At 30.5% G+C, this 19,903-nt stretch overlaps 1 protein-coding gene and 1 non-coding gene across 2 annotated transcripts in view; one reads left to right on the top strand and one right to left on the bottom strand.

Annotated features, from left to right (window-relative positions):
* The window catches only part of eag (potassium voltage-gated channel protein ether a go-go), a 356,292-nt gene that overhangs the window by 30,675 nt on the left and 305,714 nt on the right, over positions 1-19,903 (bottom strand). Inside the window, exon 4 of the mRNA XM_089642780.1 lies at positions 15,336-15,448. Within this exon, the coding sequence (XP_089498906.1) occupies positions 15,336-15,448 (113 nt within the window). The remainder of the gene's footprint in view (positions 1-15,335; positions 15,449-19,903) is intronic.
* Positions 19,009-19,081, top strand: TRNAP-GGG (transfer RNA proline (anticodon GGG)). Its single transcript has one exon. It is a non-coding gene; the product is annotated as a tRNA-Pro (tRNA).

The following is a 19,903-nucleotide window of genomic DNA, read 5'->3' as shown; positions in this document are numbered from 1 at the left end:
TTGGAGATACTCAGTTACATTTTTTCTGTAGTCTGAATGTCGATTTGTTCAAAGATTTCAGGTTTAAATGTGTAAATGAAGCATGTTTATTTCTTGTATGAAAATGTCTAGAAGAATAGGGTTATATAGAATGAGTAGGTATTTATTTTACAGTTTGAAATATAAAATAATCCATTGCCTGGAAACTTCTTGCATATTTTACATAATTAACCTGCGGGATTTTATAAAGACCCAATGTAAACCGTATATATTTAACACACATTTTTTTTGTAACCGTTAAAATATTTACACGTCTTTGTTAAACTTTTAATTTAATTTGGCAAATACATACAACGATATGTGCTTTTTAAAGCCATTAAGAATGAAAATTTTCGAGTTGAAAATACGCATAAATTTTCCAAACAGAATAATAATGAAACAAACAAAAAAATAACCTACCTCTAGGAGTGCCTGCGTCCAAGAACAAATAAATATCTGTTAGTCAAGTGGCTCTCTTTCCGTGGCTATTTCTGACAACCACGACTTTATGTTAATTCCCATCAGTTTAATCTGACGGAAGGATCATTGCATTCAAGCAGAACCATCTTATTCATTAAGTCATTGAAAAAATACCTATTCAGAAAAATCCTTTCAAATAAAATATTTTCTGAAAAACTTGGAGCTTTGAACTTGCTCGGTGAATGCTTTTGTCATAAAGCTATATGAAGAAACTCCCACACCTGTGATTTTTTTGAGTAGGTGTGTTCCTTCGTAGAGTCCTTCAAATGATTGATGTGAAGACAAATGTCTGAGTAAATAAAAAATGATTTCAGTGCTCCCTAAGCTTATTTTGAATCTACGATTATAAAAACGTGCTATGAACTTTGTTAGTATGATAAAATTGTTTTTAAAAAAGAAATGACAAAAGCAATCACCCGATAAGTTTTATCAATGGTTTTGAATATTAAATAAGGTTTTGTTAAAGAGATAGATGCAATGCTTTTGAGAAGCTGTTTATTATATAAAAAGCAGAGAAATCCAATAAAATTATGAGTTTTTCTCGTTCATTTTAAAGTAGGCAAAATTTTGAAATAATTCGATTATGTAATATCAAACCAAGATCAAAATTTTGAAATAATTCGATTATGTAATATCAAACCAAGATCAAAATTTTGAAATAATTCGATTATGTAATATCAAACCAAGATCAAAATTTTGAAATAATTCGATTATGTAATATCAAACCAAGATCAAAATTTTGAAATAATTCGATTGTGTAATATCAAACCAAGATCAAAATTTTGAAATAATTCGATTATGTAATATCAAACCAAGATCAAAATTTTGAAATAATTCGATTATGTAATATCAAACCAAGATCAAAATTTTGAAATAATTCGATTATGTAATATCAAACCAAGATCAAAATTTTGAAATAATTCGATTATGTAATATCAAACCAAGATCAAAATTTTGAAATAATTCGATTATGTAATATCAAACCAAGATCAAAATTTTGAAATAATTCGATTATGTAATATCAAACCAAGATCAAAATTTTGAAATAATTCGATTATGTAATATCAAACCAAGATCAAAATTTTGAAATAATTCGATTATGTAATATCAAACCAAGATCAAAATTTTGAAATAATTCGATTATGTAATATCAAACCAAGATCAAATAAAAAGATTATGATATTTTATTCATTCACAGTTAATGGTTTCTATCAAAGTGAAAAACAATAATGTATACAAAACATAATAAATATTATATATTCCTACAATTTATACATTTGTAATAAGAAAATGTAATTAATATTCGGATCAAAGTAATATGTCTAGAAGCAATTAAAGTAAGTTAGGTTCAAGCTTAGTTGACGTGTTTTATCTACGTTTTGAGGAAAGCGATGTACGAAGAAGAAAGAGAGAAAAATTATCAAAAAAATGCAAACATACTCAGTTTTCACAAAATGTATACTAACCGCCTACAGACAAATCTGTATAAGTTTCATCGCATGCCGTTGCTTCGGGAACAATAAAAAGAGTTCTAATTTTATACATTTTCTTTAAAATCTGCGACTCTTATTCTTAAAATACACAATTTTAATCAAAAAACACTTTTGTAAAAGAGAGAAGAAGAAAGCGAAGAAAGTTTTGCCGCATTCTTTCAAAGATAATCAAAGAACACATGCGAGAGAAAAATAATAAAGTCAGCATATTTATATGCAAAAAAGCTGTAGAAAATAATAAACAAAAAACAATAATTTTGATTTGAGATTGTTTGAACAAAAAAAAATAACAAACAAACAGAGAATAATTATGACTTGAGTTTGTTTAAACAAAAAAAACATACATATCATTTTTTTCAAGTGAAATTTCCCTAACACTCGAGTGTAAATTTCTTAAAAACATCTAGAGTTGCCCTGAAAGAATTAATAAAAATAATATCAGTCGAAACTGCAAATATAAGTATTCAATTATGGTAAGATTTCGCGTTGGTTCAATTGCTCCATTTGACTTACCGTTAGTAAGCGTTGATTAGGAACATAAACGAATATGTGTTTAATGGGTAAAAACTTTAAATTCAACACAACATACCACATGACTTATTACTTCGACTCTTGGAATAAGTCAAAATAAATACAAATAATTACAAGAAGCCAGGAATTGACGAAATAACCAAAAACATAAGTTTTGACATATGATTGAATCTATTTATAAGTAAGTCTTTTATTAAAAATTTTTAAACATTAAACATTTGCAAAGAGTCGATAACTACAATTTTCTTTTAATTACACATCATATATTGATTTTTTTGTATTGGTTATTTGGTTTTGTCCTTACTACAAGCGGGCAAATAAATGCAAAGTGCATACGTACCTTTGTGTTCTTTTTTTCAAATAGTTATATTTCAACGGGTAGCATTTAACGTAGGTAAGAAGGAGCACACGAGCGAGATAGAAAGAGAAAGGAGAGAGAAACAGCAGTCAATCGCCATGCGTGGGAGCGAGAAAGATCATAATATACAGAGGTGTGAGGTGACTATGAAATACTCTTCAAATTGCGCCTTTTTCAGAGTTGCAAGAATAATTTTTTTTTCGACAATTACTCTCGAAAAGAAGTCCCTATTTAATTGGAACGTGTATTTAACACTTTGAAGTAAATATAAAAAAATTGTAACAATTCACCTGGAAATGATAACATATTATTTAATGTGAGCTGAAAAATGAGCAATCTGGCCAAGCTAAGGAATAAAAATATTAATGCATTATTTATGCACATAATAATTATAAATAAAACACACGTCTACAATTTCAGGAAAAATACACATGTATTAATATCTCAACTAATCAGTAAAGTTTTAATTAATTAAATATATATTTTTTTAGCAAATCTTAAAAAACACAAACATGTTTAATATTATTATTTTTTTATTTGAAATAGAATTTTGATATCTTTACTTGTGTTCTCTATGTAGTTTTTTTTTCAAGGAACATGTTTATCTAACACAAAGTGAAACAAATAACTAAACACTATTCAAACTATTTAAAAGGATTCTTCACAAAACAAAACAGGACATAACACAAAGCCCATTCAATCTAAGCAGACTTGCAATAAGTTTTGTGTTCAAGTTTTGCATACGTGAAGTTCAAAACCAAATATTATCGTGATTCAACAGCTTTAAAATTCCTAAGTCTGTTATTTAAAAGTCAGTAAAATTATATTTATTATGTGATGGGTTATATTAGATACATACGAATTAATTCATGGTTATGACATAGTTATAATATAAAACACTATAAAATAATCTAACTGAATAAACATAATCCAAATAATAATAAATGTTAAGAAGTGGAAAAGGGCAGATTATAAGAAATAGGTTTTTATACTAAGAAAATAAATACATAAGAATTAGATAACATACTTTATACAAAGCTTTTTATAGTTTATTAATACTTTAAAAAATTATTGGTCATTTATTAATAAAAATATGTTTTACGGGAAAAATTTTGTTATATTTTTCATTTTGTATTTTGATTGACAGTGTTATTAAGAGAATACATATTTGACTTTTCGTTGATTAAATCATACGGAGGTACCTTCTACTAGTTATGTGAATAATAGACGTCGAGTCAAAAAAATAATATTTCAATACTTTCTAGTAGTTCTGTGAACAATAGACGTCGAGTCAAAAAAATAATATTTCAATACCTTCTAGTAGTTCTGTGAACAATAGACGTCGAGTCTAAAAAATAATATTTAAATACCTTCTAGTAGTTCTGTGAACAATAGACGTCGAGTCTAAAAAATAATATTTAAATACCTTCTAGTAGTTCTGTGAACAATAGACGTCGAGTCTAAAAAATAATATTGAAATACCTTCTAGTAGTTCTGTGAACAATAGACGTCGAGTCTAAAAAATAATATTGAAATACCTTCTAGTAGTTCTGTGAACAATAGACGTCGAGTCTAAAAAATAATATTTAAATACCTTCTAGTAGTTCAGTGAACAATAGACGTCGAGTCTAAAAAATAATATTTAAATACCTTCTAGTAGTTCTGTGAACAATAGACGTCGAGTTTAAAAAAAGGTATTTAAATACCTTCTAGTAGTAAAAGTATAGTAGAGAGAAATGAGTATTGCTAATTTATTAAGAATCTCTTCAAATTATAGGTAATCCAGTTGAAAACGGGTTTACAGGCCATTTCCTGATATTTATATCTTATCGGAACACGTAACCCCGCAACTCATTTTAACCGTATTACCAACAATTTTAATAGATTTTTAAATAATTAGCAATACTCATTTTATCTCCGTTTACTTATAAACCATACATAATAGACAATTATTTTTTCAAACTTTCTTCAGGCAGGCAGGTGTTATTGCCATAATATTAAAAAAAATGTGAATAAGAACGTCCAAATAAACACGACGATTTCACATTAAAAAAATCTTTGCTAGACCATACACAAGGTAAGACTTTCTTGAATAATATTGATGCAGTAGTTTTTCGTATGCGGAAACGGAACACACAAACAAATTCACAGACAGATGAAATAAATCAAATATTGGCATCTTGTTTCGTTGTTGAAGATACTCGTACAAACTGATTTTTTTAGAATGACTGTGTTACTTAACAAAAATATTATCGGTTGTAGTAATAACTAAAAAATCACGTGAAATAACAATTGTAGGATTTTAAAAATCTGAAAGTAATTATAAAATATTTCGTCTTTCAATCTGGACTCACATAAATATATTAATTCTTCTCTTTTAGCAACTATCCATATGAAATCGTAAATACGAAACTAACGACCTTCCAAAGCAAAGATTTTTAATACGAGTTCCCCATATAGTTTCCACATGGAAATCGGTTTGAAAAAAATCGTCGTGTAAAATGCCCATTAAATAAAAAAATTTCGAATACCATAGTACCGCCTTTGGAACCCTATTTCGGCAATAACAACAATTTTAAAATAAACCCAATAGATTACACACTTAAAATAACTAACGCAATAAATAACAATAATTTACCAAACCCAATCTGATCGGAATAACTAACCATTAAGCAATTTGCTACGAAGCTTCAATTCTCTGGATTATGCCAAGTAAAACTTACGAATATTATTTTAGCATCGTGTTTGTTTAATATTTAAACAGTTTGACATGATTATAACCACATTCCAGTTCCTACCTAAATGGACTTTTCCCTTATTTTTGTTTAATTCCTAAAGATAAGTAAATTTAAAAGAAGAACAACGCAAGTATTGTTTTGTTTTATCTTCGAATTTGTTGTAGAATGTTGCATATGATTTCGCTTCTAGTCACAATTAACCTCGTGAAAAATCCCCAAGTTAAATATATTAAATACTGTAGTGTGGTAATCACAAAACAGTTCGCGTTGTGGAAACAACGGTTCTAGATTTACACTGGAAGGGACCCACCCTTTCCCAATGGCTGTGTGAGGAAACTGATTGATTAAAGAAGCTACATTCATTTTTAAAACGATTTTAGACCCTCCTGCTAGATGTACATCTATGAATTATTAATAGTGCCCACGGAACCTTCCAGAAACCACCAGAACTTCAAAATGAAACAAACATGATTCACAAGGTAAAGGCCTCCCTTTCCCCACTCTTAATTTTCCGGTAATTATTCGGAATCGCCGGACACGGATTATACGAAATATTTTCAAATAAAACCTTCTGATTTACCTCAATGACTGTAAAAGGAATCTGACTGCATTTGGGAAATTTTTAAATTTGGCATTTTAATTTTTAATTACGTAAATCGAAAATTCACTCTCGTTGTATGGGATGACAGCCGGAATGATTTCTGTTGATGACATTTTCTTATGTCTTTTCTGGTGTTCCTGATATGAGTGGCTAGAATTTTAATCACTTACTGTATGCAAATACTAGATAGGTACTATTTTGGCCAAACTCGAAAAATATTTAGATATTTAGGTATGTTTTATAAATAAAGAAAAATTAAAAACAAGGTAAGGTTATTGTAGGTTAGGTTATTATAGGATAGGTTGAGTTGTTATAGGTTAGGATAGGATATTAGTTAGGTTGGGTTATTATAGGTTAGGTTGGGTTATTATTAGTTAGGTTAAATAAAATAATAATTATAATAATAATACCTAAATATAAATAATTTATGCTTTTTAATGAACATAAAAATATTTAGGGTAATAACCTAACCTAACCTATAATAACCCAACCTAACCAATATCCTATCCTAACCTATAAAAACCCAACCTATCCTATAATAACCATACCTTTATTTTAAATTTTTCTTTATTTATAAAACATACCAAAATATCTAAATATTTTTCGAGTTTGGCCAAAATAGTACCTACTTAGTAGTTGCATACAGTAAATGGTTAAAATCCTAGCCACTCATATCAGGAACATCAGAAAAACAAAAGAAAATGTCATCAACAGAAATCATTCTAGCTGTCATCCCACACAACGAAAGCCAATTTTCATTTTACGTAATTAAAAACTAAAATGCTAAACTAAAAAATTTCCCAAATGCAGTCAGTTTCCTTTTAAAGTAATTAAGGTAAATCAGAAGGTTTTATTCAAAAATATTACGTATAATCCGTGTCCGGCGATTCCGAATATTTAACTTTTATTTTACCTTTTCCTTGTGCTAAACAAACACGATCGCTTGATCTTTTCTATAGTGTTAAAATGATTTAAATACCAATAGTCAGTACACAACAGTGTTGGTGTATTGTTTTTGTAAGAATTCTAAACATGCGAATGAAAAAAAGTTCATCCAGTTGCCTAGTAGCAGTAGAATATGATTATATACGTATTCTAGGATCGTTTTCGACGACAATAACGTTTGTGAAAATGCACATCTTTTCGCAATAACCATCCGTAGTTTAGGCTCGTTCTAACCACAGATTGCTGAAAACACAGCGAGCGTACAAGAACTGACCCAGTTCGGTAAAACCAAAAGCTGCATAAAAGTAATTGATATTAATTGGCAGAGAACTGCGCTAATGGTGGCATAACTAGGTGAAAATTTGGGAGAGAACTGTTTTGAAAACAACCTGCACAATATGTACTTTATTAAGCTTTTAATAGTTTAAGTAGTCATTAATATATACGTGAAGTTACTAGAGTGTGTGTTGTTAATAAACATTAGTCAATAGTCTATTGAAGGATGATTTAACGTAGTAATTTTTCGAGTCATAGAAAAGTCATCATAATATTTCGAATTCAACTAAAAATCAACGTAAATTATTGAAGAAAATATGAATTTATTGCTTGAGGCTCTAAGTGGAAAGGCACGTGGAAAAAAATGAGTATTGCGAATTTATTTGTAATCCTCTTAAGGATTGCAGGCTTTAACGAATGAATTAATAGGTTTCCTGATAAAATTTTAGTAAATGACGAATATATTCATTATTCATGGAAATTCTAATATTATCAGATAATAGCAGAAGTCGTGGACGCCCGAGGAAGACATGGCACGATCAAGTGAATCCTTAACTCGAGTCGGGCCATGCCAAGAGTCAAAATAATAGAATACTATATATGAGATGATGTATGAATGTGCATGAGGCAAGAAGTGTGTGCCAAGACTGTGAGTGAGTTGTTTGGTGGTCCGTCCTATCTGCCTACCCCTGCGAGGAAACGGCGTGATGGTTAGTTAGTTAGTTATCAAGGCAAAGGCACGTGCTTGAAACGTGTATATAAAGAATTTACTAAAAGTTTGTATAGCGCCGTTTATGTGAAATCCTCGAGAGCACGATCTTATTATTAGATACCCATATTAACATCACATATACCTACTAAAAATGTATATTTCTGGTATTTATCGGGTTTCAACCCTTTATATGTTACTGGTGCGACTGCTTACCAATTTACATTTTGGGCTAAAGCAAAATTGGAATAAATTCGGTTTATGGGAGTCACTCGAATAACTGAAATTGAACTTGATTTAGACTAATTTAGGGCTGGGGAATCCGAATCTGTAAGAATTAGGTGGGGGTCGGCACTATTAACTGAGTTATAGAGTTTTGAAATTTCGTACGCGATACATAGAAACCATGTTTTATTTATCAACTATGACTTAAGAAAATCAAATTAATGACTATTTAATAGTTTGACATTTCAGAAGTGGCACTTCTGAAAGAAATCGAGTGACTCCCATAAACCGAATTTTACCCGCAAAATTACAAAACTTCTGAAATTTGTTTCTTTTGATTTTAATTTGTCCTACATGCACTGACTAGTCACTAATTCCTAAGCTTACCATATTTAGAAATTAAATACTTGACACATGTCGATAAAACACGTGGTAAGCATAGTTACCAGTGTTTATTATTAAATCTGACATCGCGAGCTTTTGTTGTGTTCTGGTTTTGAATGAACGAAAATTATTTAATAATTGGTGTCAACTTTCATGAAATAAATGTGCGTACTTTTATTTATTTCAATTACCTAAGTTTTATTTATTTTTAAGTTTTTAAGAATTGTGTGTATTTTCATCATATAAACAAATACTAATTACAGTTACGAGAACATATAACATATTTTCATCATATAAACAAATACTAATTACAGTTACGAGAATATATAACATATTTTCATCATATAAACAAATACTAATTACAGTTACGAGAACAGATTAGTGTGATTTGATATTATTGTTCATATCAGAACAGGTCTCTAATCTCTAATCAAACTTTTTTTTTACAATTCAACTACATGAAAATGAAGACCTTACGAAGCTTCCATCAAGGTTAAATAGAATGAAGGTGTATGGTTATACTCTGGAAAACCTACACCTACTTGAGCCATTCTAGTAATAAGGAAACATATGACTCTCGCCAAGTTTATTTCATAATTGGGCTCATCAACAAATGATGTTCGCAACCGAATAATGTATTCGCTCGACTTGACCTTTGGCTGATTACGCAACTGCCTTAAGCTGTCTATTGCCATTGCTACTGCCTACTGTAGAAAATAGAACTCCTCGACTATCGATCGAACTTGGTAAATACTCTGCCATACCACACACCACACGATATATACCTTCCACTAAATACTGTCCCCACAAGAGTACACAGAGGTATTCAAAACTCAAAGAATATGCCAAAATTCTGTCATGTTTTGGCAATGCTTTATTTCTGAATTCGTGAAACAAACCATTATATTATTATTTAATAAAATACACGAGTTTGTGTTTTGCTTTTTCAGTATTAGGGTGTTTTATGCTGTTGACTTCTGTCCACACGGAGAAAAAAACTTGATAATTTATTAAGCAATAAAAGGTGAAAATGTAATGCGATTAGCCTTGATAATACAGCGTAAAGAAATGCAAAAATATTCGGATTTTCATGAACACGTTTTCCGAAATTGTTATAATATATTCGGAATTTCCTAAAAGTTTATCTGAAACCTCATAATTCATTCGTAAGGACTGCAATCCCGTTTTTAACCAGAATTACCAATAATTAAAAGAGAATCTTAAGAAATTATTAGCAATAGTTCTCCTTCTCCATGCAGCAAATACAAGAAGATTTAATTCGTGTGCAAAATTTTTTGAAAAATTTCATTTTAGCAGAATTTTAATGAAGTGCGATTGATTTTGGCATTCTATTAGAATATATTTAAGGGTTATTATTTTTACTTTTATATGAATCCCAACTGCTCGGAGCCAGTTAGGCTATGAAATTCACATTTGGGTTATTCTGCGAGACTGAAGTAAGCGAGGAGGGGATGGAGGTGGGAAAGAGAAGGTTGGGATGTACCTAAAAGTTAATGATGTGCTCATCACTCATTATCAAATTTCAACGTATATCAATTATATTATGTGCAATGTAACGACCGAATGGACCAGCTTAAAAAAAGTTCGCCTACAGCATCTCATAATCTTCTCATCGCCACGAAAATGTGCATCTGCAAAACTTTATATTATATTCAGCGAAGATAAGAAACTGTAGAAGCTTACAGCATAATATCAGTAATACAAAAAGAAAGCCGTATTGAAGAACGAAAAAAAAACAAACCGTTTCACCTAGAGATATAGATCACAGTTTCAATCTTATATTTGACCTTAAAAGATAGGAAAAACAGATCTTTTAAAAATACTCTTTACCGAGGCACCAACTCTTATATACGTAGGAACTAGGGACTCCAGAGTAATCTTCGCATTTGCCAAATAGAAGAATTTATGAGACTGTGAGATGAAATGCAGAGATTCGGAGAAAGACGAGAGGAAAATTCTTATTCGCATGTCTTTCTCTAGATTTTTGGCTAGGTTTATCCTCATAGGACTTGTCTGAATGATAATTTGGAAAAATACCTTTTAGAAACCGATGACGTAAGAATTACAAAGAATTTGCATCAAGAGCAATGTGATTTAATAAATATTTTCTGTCAGAATACTAAACAAATAAAGGATTTAATCAATAATCCCCATATTGTAGGACAGTTTTCTTGTTAATTATTGCTCTACTAGTGCAGAACTTAACCATCTAAAATAAACATTACATACCTCTGAGACGTACACGACATACAATGCTATTCCACACGATTAATAATAAAACAAATGCAGCATCTAATTCGACAATTAACCGAGCTCTCCATACTCTAAATAATATTTGTCTTAACTCTAACATTGACATTTTTTCGGATTCACTGCTCAAATTCAAACGTGGCATCATGTCAATAATTTAAACTATTCAATGCGCATACATACAGACACACACAAACAAACACTCACACGTACATTACACACGTCACACACACACCTATAAACTACACACGTCACCTGGTAATTAAGGAATAAACATACCACTTAGCAGACATTACAAGGAAACATCATTGGTACCCAACACGAAATATCTTTTTCCTGTATATTGTTTCATTTCTGTAAATCATGTACTGTTTGTTTCTATAGTATAAAAATAAAAAATAAGACCCCAAAAATATAAAAAATAGTTATGCCTTTTACAGGGTGTACAAGAAGTATTCGTTGTTCTCTTTTCGGTCTTGATGGTATTTTGTTTATCTCTTACTAGGAATCGTTCCTTCATTCTAGAAACTTCTAGTAGAATTTTAATTTGTCAGATGAAGAAAGTTCTCATATAAGTGACACTACGGTTTTATAACCAAATCTGGGAAATAGATCATATTGCAAACGGAAAGGTTTTGGAGGGAAGCGAATATAAATCTAGTTATTATTCACATTTCTGTAAAAGTCAACGTGAATAATAATGAGGAGATTTTCATTGCTACCGTTGTGAAAGGGGAGGAAAATAAACGGCATATATACAAGAAAGAAACGCGTAACTTTTTAGAATAGTGCCCGTGTGGGTTACCAATTCTTATAATTTATTAATATTGACTTTTCATTTCATCTGTTTGTATTTTTTTTCTTACATTCCGGTTCCGGTTTCAAGGTGGTGACCGTTTTTAAAGTTCAAAAAAAAATTCCCAAATCAAATGTGAAATCATCGTGTTCATTAATTAAATACAACGCAAATTAACGCAAAACACCAGATCGAATGATTTATTTAGAATACCACATGGTAAATCCAAATACGCGCAAAACTCAGTAATAGTACGTATCTGTGAAACTCACAATGCCTCTAGAGATGTAGACATTTTCAACCATAACTTAATATCATATAAAATTCAGCTTAATAAATTAATAAATTAAAATACTTTTATTTTATTCATTTTTTTTTTTGTGAAAAGTACATATTATCACCCGTAGTGAATAGTATAGCTATGCGAAAAGTTGTATTTTTTCTTTTTGTTTTTAATTTTATGTATTTCTTTATTATGTTTATTTTTTGCCATTTAATATGTTGTGTAGGTAAAAAATACTAAATCTACATTTAATTTAATGGAACTTAATTGGTCTAGAACATATGAATGTTTATTGTTATAATTTTTTACTGTACGACTGTTTGCTTCCTAAATAAAAAGAAATAAAAAAAATAAAAAAAATACGTATTTACAATTCTTACGATTTCGGAGAAAATTCTGGTTTAATTTAAAACAAGAGAAAATAAGATACACATTTTTTTGACTCGTGCATGGAGAAAAAAGAGTATTGCTAATTTATATTTAGAATCTGCAGAAGAAACGGGATTGCAGGCCTGAAGTTTCCTGATAAACTTTCAGTAAATTGAAGTAAATTGCGAGTGTATTATGACATCGTGATAACATATTCGTAATTTACTAAAAGTTACCGGAAACCTGTTAATTCATTCGGAAGGCCTGCAATACCGTTTTTAACCAGAATTACAAATAATTTCAGGAGATTCTTAATAAATTAAGCAATACTCAATTTTCTCCGTATGGTCTTCTGTTCATAGAACTTTTTTTTTTTTTTTTTTTTTTTTTTATTAAATATCAAAAATAATATACAAAAATCAAAAAGTCCCAATAAACTACTTTAAAGTAGTTTGTCATTGGGTGCTTTTAACTTAAACAGATTATATCAAATGTATACATTCATATCATGAGAGGTGTAATACAATAAAAATAAAAACAAAAAACAATTAAAGCGTATGCAGTTAGAAATAGTTTGTATTAGAGTCTAGTACAAACTATTTCTTTCAGCTAGCCAATTTTTCAACAAAAATTTTCTTTTTATATTTGTACATTTTTTGATTTCTGCAGGTAACATATTTAAACAATTTGGTATCATGTAGTCTAGCGTTCTTTTTCCATATTTGTTTACATGCTTTGGTACGATTAGTCCTTCATTTAATGTAAATCGAGTATTGTAAGTGTGTTCCAGTCTATTTATGTACATAGGGCTATTTATGTGCTGAAAAATTATTTTATACCACATAATTGCTCTTACCGAGAGGATTTTCAGATTTTGATAAAGGTGTGGAACATTATGCCTTTGTTCATATAAACTTTTATGAGCTAATATTTTATACTATCATACATGTATGTAAAAAAATTATACTGTACAATATTTCTTGGAATAACTATAAGAAAAAAAGGAATAAAAAAACACACATTAACACGAGATCAGCCTTAACGAACTTCAATTGTATTTAGTTGTCTGATTTGATTACAAATGGAGATCATTTTATAATTGAAGAAGAAGATAATACTAATAAATCTAAACGAAACATGAAACAGAACAAGACAAAGAAAAATAAAAATATAACGGGCACAACTAGGAATTGAACCCAGGATCTCTTGCCTTACCGGGAGAGGCGTTTAAACCACTCGACCATTGGGAACTATTTATTAAGCGTCATATTTGTCGATATCACATTTCAAATTCAGAATTAACAACATCATCTCGCAACTAATTTTTACCTTATTTTTGGCATCTACCTTTTTGAATGGAAAGAAGTTGTTCCCGGAGATCATTTTATTTATACCTAGCTGTACCCCGCCAGGCAATGTTGTGGCTCAGTCTATCTATGCAGATAGGAGAAAGAATAGCGCTTGTTGCTTTGACGTCCAACAGATAGCGCTGTTTAAAAAAAAACATGTTTTTACCTGTCACAGGTGATAACTTTATAATTAGGTACACAAAAAAACTCGTATCCGAATGCTTTGTTGTGTCAAAATTTCAAAGTAATCGGTGAAGAACTCGGAGATTTAAGATTTTGAACAAACGAACATTTACATTTTTATATATTAGATTATTAGTTACCTTTAATGACTATAATATTTTTTGAAATTATTGAAACACTGTAAGATTAATCATATTATGTATTCTCCTATAATAACACTGTCTTTATAAAAAAAGTATTATTGCTAGGATAGCCGATGTTGTAAGAAATTAATTATAGAATAAAAAAATATATTTTCTCTAAAATACTAAATTGGTAATTAATACCAGCATATACTATTGGAAACAGTGGTAACCGGTTACTTTTCATTGTTAGAAAGCTGAGCCAATATACTGAAGTTTTTAAATTCTGAATTTTGAGAAATTCTTGAAATCTTCCAAAAATATGGTATAGTTAGATTAAATAATAATTATAAGTTTAATTTTGCTTGGATTAGCTTATTGAATCTTATAAAGCTCATGTTGAATCTTATAAACCTCATATTGAATCTTATAAAGCTCATGTTGAATCTTATAAACCTCATATTGGATCTTATAAAGCTCATGTTGAATCTTATAAACCTCATATTGAATCTTATAAAGCTCATATTGAATTTTATAAAGCCCATGTTAAATCTTATAAAGCTCATGTTGAATCTAATAAAGCTTTTAATGAATCTTATAAAGCTCATATTGAATTTTATAAAGCTCATTTTAATATTTAATCATTGAAGAAGATAATATCAAAAACTCTCAATGAAAACATGAAAGAGTCAAAGACAGTAAAAAAATAACGATTGCAACTGGGATTCGAACTAAGATCATCTAGTCTTACCATGACTGGCATCGCTACCAATAAAATTGTATGTAAGATGGCAATAGCTTATTTGGTAGAGATGCCGGTCTTGGTAAGCCTATAGTCCTAGAGGTATGGGTTCGAGTCCAAGTCTCTAAGTCTTCGTTTTTTTCATATTTTCATTGCGAGTTTTTTGATATTTTCTTCTTCAATGACAATATAAGTTTTTGCAAGGTTGGCTCTCTAACACAAGTCACCAGTTACCACTGATTCGATTCAATTTTAAATATTGAATTTTTCAAATTATTAACCGAAATAATTAATTTCTCGTTATATCAATTGAAACAGCAGTTAATTTCATTACAATTTAGTAGATATATATATTTATAAAATTGTTATATTTTTAAGAAATTGAATATTAATAAGAAAGGTTAATTAGAAGTAGGGGTGGGTCTAGGTGATAGAGGTTCTTGGATTGTATGGGTGACTTACTGTTTTTCTTGTAGAGCAGGATCTCGAACTGGTCGTGGAGTTGCGCTTCTAGCACCTGGTCGATCCTCTCGATCGTCTCCTTGTCCGTCAGCTCGCCGAACATGAAGGCACACCTGGCTCAGGTAAACACACATATCAGATTTATCCTCAACTTTGCTTTTCATGGGGTCTTCAAACGTGTGAAAATAGAGTACATGTCGTATAGTGGGAGATTGTTTTGAGTTAACGTGTCAAAAAATAATAACACAACATTGTTTTTTTTCAATACTATTAATGTAGAGTATGCACGGTGATCTGAAAGGATTTTGATAAGAACCGCTTTAATAAATACGATTCGCTTACCGTGTTACATCAAAATCGAGAAAAACAAGTGCGCGAAACAGAATTTATTGAAATGAGTCGAGATTTTCATGGACAAATATGTTATCGTGATAATTTTTTGGTTTATTTGGGTTACGGGTACTTGATGACTATATCAAAACTAAAGCAACATTAATATAAGTAATTATTATACTAAAGTACCGGCCCCAATAAGATTAACATATACTACAAAAGAAAAACAGTAGTGTAGCACTCCGTGGCGCTTTGGTAACATGGCACAGTAACCCAAAAATTAATGACGTATAGATAATATTTATTAATAAAATTATTTTGAGTACCGTAATTTTCATTTCATGTTTCTATATAAAAAAAAAACATAACTCATCTCCTTATATTTTTTAAAAATACAGGTCTGATTTTGAATTTTTTTTTTTGATATAACACGAGATATCTTAATCTATGGAATAATTATGACATGAAATATCTTAATACATGGAATAATTAAAGTCGTAAATAACATAGATCGTTAATTCAAACAAACTTTAATTTTTTTAACCGTCCATTACCCAAAATTGATACATATTACATTAAACCGTTCCATATGATACTGAGATTTTAACTTAAAATATGTTATTTCATAAAATTCTCGATGAGCGATTTATTAATTTTAAAAGTTTAAGTTCACTATTCGGTACTCGAACATATGAATAGTGACTATTTGCATATGTTTGTTACATAGTTAACCGCGTTTTCTACCTATTGCGAGTATTTATATCGGTTGGTTACTAAGTTAGCCGAGTTTTCTACCTATTGCGAGTATTTATATCGGTTAGTTACTAAGATGGACGACTTTTCAACCTATTGCGAGTATTTATATCGGTTAGTTACTAAGATGGCCGAGTTTTCTACCTATTGCGAGTATTTAAAACTCATAACATGTACAAACTAATGTAAATACTATTTTATATGTACTTACCATATTTTTTAAGATAAATCATTCAAAAATATATTTGTCGTAATGTTAAGTGTGGTGGACTGTTCCAATTTGTAGTCCCATAGTGTTATAATTTTGACACTTGTTCTTTAAAGACTAACAACGGGTTTTTTCGCAGAATATAAACAATTCATAATATTTGAAAGTTGATTTTCAAGTTCTGTGAAGGTTCTATTCAAGTTCTGGTATTACATCATTATTGGCCAGTTGTTTCATAAAACTGAAATGATGAAAAAGACTAATATTAACAGAGTGTAGGTATAACATTTACACTGTTTGTTGTCCCACTATTATAAAAGTTACTTGGTAAAAAGACGAAGGCTTCATAATCATGCCATCTCTTTCATACACGAATGTCTCTTTCAAACCTTTAGACATACGTTCGTTACAGATATCAGTTAACAAGAGGATGGCGAAAGGAAGTGATAAAGGAATAATTGATTAAGGGCTGATTTCTCCAGTCCTCGGATAGTTAAAATCTATGTTACCTATATATTTCAGTAAAGTTACATAAAAAATTAATGTTATGTTCAAAAACTAAAGTTACGAGAATTACCACTGCTTCGCCCAGAATTTGTAATAAAGGAAAAAATCCAACCCGTGGACATTTTATTTAATAGCGAACATAAAATTAGTGGCATCGCGTGACATGACACGAAACAAATATAAAACATTTTTCGTACTGAATTTTGAAATGAATAAAATGCCTAGTAATCAATGCATATATAATACGCGTTTAGACTAACCTAGGCATTATGAATAATGCCCACACTTCGTTCAAAGCACGTGCATTATTGTAAATAGCCGGTAATCATTTTTAAAGCCTTCATTTTGGTAAATGTCTACAACTAAATAAAGGTACCTACTTGAATTATAAAAAATACGTAGTTTAAATGCCGCTTGTTTTAGTTAAGTTCATTTTTAAGCCACTTTAATGAATTAAAATGATTATACAGAGTGTATCGGCACGTACCCGACAAACTTTAACCAGCTATTCCTAAGCACATTTGGAGTAAAAAATGTTATGGGCACTTTGCTGTCCGGTAACATTTTTTTTAATAAAAAATTTACTATTCATATTTTCACCACATGTCACCAATGTTTTATCCTTTGTCAAAGTTTGAAAACCCGTCTGGCAATATTTTGTTCGAGTTTCGTTGAATAATGTACGTACGTACCTACGTTGGCGCGCTTTTACAATCACAACGAAATGGCACGGCACCATTCGTCTCATTTTTAACTATTATTATTTAGTGTGTACGAAAGAGCGAGGACACTTTTTGACAAACTTGCTAATAACATCTGTTGAACACTAGAAACAATGCAAATGACAGTGACGGAGTGTGGATTTTTTATTTATTTTGTGTTTTTAATGGAAAAAAAATGTTACCGGACAGCAAAGTGCCCATAACATTTTTTACTCCAAATGTGCTAAGGAATAGCTGGTTAAAGTTTGTCGGGTACGTGCCGATACACCCTGTATATAAGTGTATTTGGGAATGTTTATCGAAAGGCACATAAGGATATTAAAATAAGGGGAAATGCAGGAAGCTCCTTTAATGGAGTACTGAACGCGGTTGGGGGTAACAAAAAAATGTCCAAAGAAACGAATCTAGCAGTCCGCAATGGAGTGCTGGTACCTATCCTCAAGTGTAACAGGGAAGCATGGAACTGGTAGAGGCAGAATAAAAATATACTGAATGCTGTAGAAATGAGATCCCTGAGGCAAATTTGTGGCAAAACCATCTATATTTATGTGTGATAAATATAGAAATTCGCAAAAAACGCAATGCCGATGTAAGCGTAATGTGTAAGATTAAGAAAAAGACGCTTAAATGGTTTGGGTATGTAAAGCATATGAACGAAGAAAGGAGTGTATTAAGTAAGGAGTGAATGTAAGAAGAATATATGACGCGAATTTGGATGATAGAAGAAGTCGGGGACGTCCGAGGAAGACATGGTACGATCAAGTGAACAATTACTTGAGTCGGGCAATGCCAATAGTCTGAATAACAGAACGGTATGTATGATAAAATATATTTGTGTGATGATAAAAATATTTGTTATTCTAAGATTGAATAATGAGATAAAAAAAAAACGTAAAATAATCAAGACCAAGTGGTTAAAGGCGTTGTCCCGGTAATACAGAGATCTTGGGTTAGATTTCTATGTCATGTCTCGTTTAGATATATTATAATTATCTTCTTCTTCAACGATTAAATATTTAATTGACCATTACTTTTTTTTGGTGAACTAATGTTTAATTTTCCGGTTTCAGGTGAAAAAAAAAATATAACAAGCAGTTATTATTGAATGCAGCACTAGTATATATTGAATTATTTCGCGGATAAGAGATAAGCCGCCATTGCTCAGTGGTCAGAGCTGTCGACCGGGAATCGAAAGGACACGGGTTCAAGTCCTGTTGGCGTCATGTATCTTTTATCAGGAGATTTTTCAATGTGGATGAGTGTTTCAGGCTAATAATTATTGATTATAAAATAATTGTTACCCTTTGTGCTATGCATAAAAAATCTTGTCTTAAACATTAGTTTACCAAAAAAAATAATAATTAAATATTTGACAAGTTCTAGTATGTTCACCAAAAAATGTAGACAATTTGTCTCGACGCCATCTAGTGAGAGAGTTAGCACTTACAATGCCTTTCTCATATAAAATAAAGTTGGTTGTTTCAGGTGAAAAAAAATGTAACAAGCAGTAATTGTTGAATGAAGAACTAGTATATATTGAATTATTTCGCGGATAAGAGATAAGCCTCCATAGCTCAGTGGTAAGAGCTGTCAACCGGAAATCGAAAGGACACGGATTCAAGTCCCGTTGGCGTCATGTATCTTTTATCAGGAGATTTTTCAACGTGGATGAGTGTTTCAGGCTAATAATTATTGCTTATAAAATAATTGTCATCAAAAAAATTATTCCAAAAATGAAATATTTCATCCATGGAACTATGGTTGAATAATCCATACACTAAAATTATATCATTGATGATTGCGCCATTTTAACAGCTCTAAGCACCTTTATTGTTGGAAGTATTACGTCACATCAAGAACGCCAGCTTTAACAGGTTGAATTTAGGATCCAGGGGTTTAAGGAGCTTAAATTTTGGCTTATAAAGATGTCTACAGTGTGGTTATAATAAAACAAGTAAAAAGTGCGGCTAAACAGGCGGGCCGCGGACGCATTAAGCTCTGTAGTTAGTCAGACTTTTTACGATTTCAGGCTGGCCTTACAGCTT

The sequence above is a fragment of the Hesperophylax consimilis genome, chromosome 18 (genome assembly GCF_061612785.1).
Source record: "Hesperophylax consimilis isolate HC1 chromosome 18, BYU_Hcon_1.0, whole genome shotgun sequence".
NCBI classification, from domain to species: domain Eukaryota; kingdom Metazoa; phylum Arthropoda; class Insecta; order Trichoptera; family Limnephilidae; genus Hesperophylax; species Hesperophylax consimilis.
This window is presented reverse-complemented; position numbering and strand designations above follow the sequence as displayed.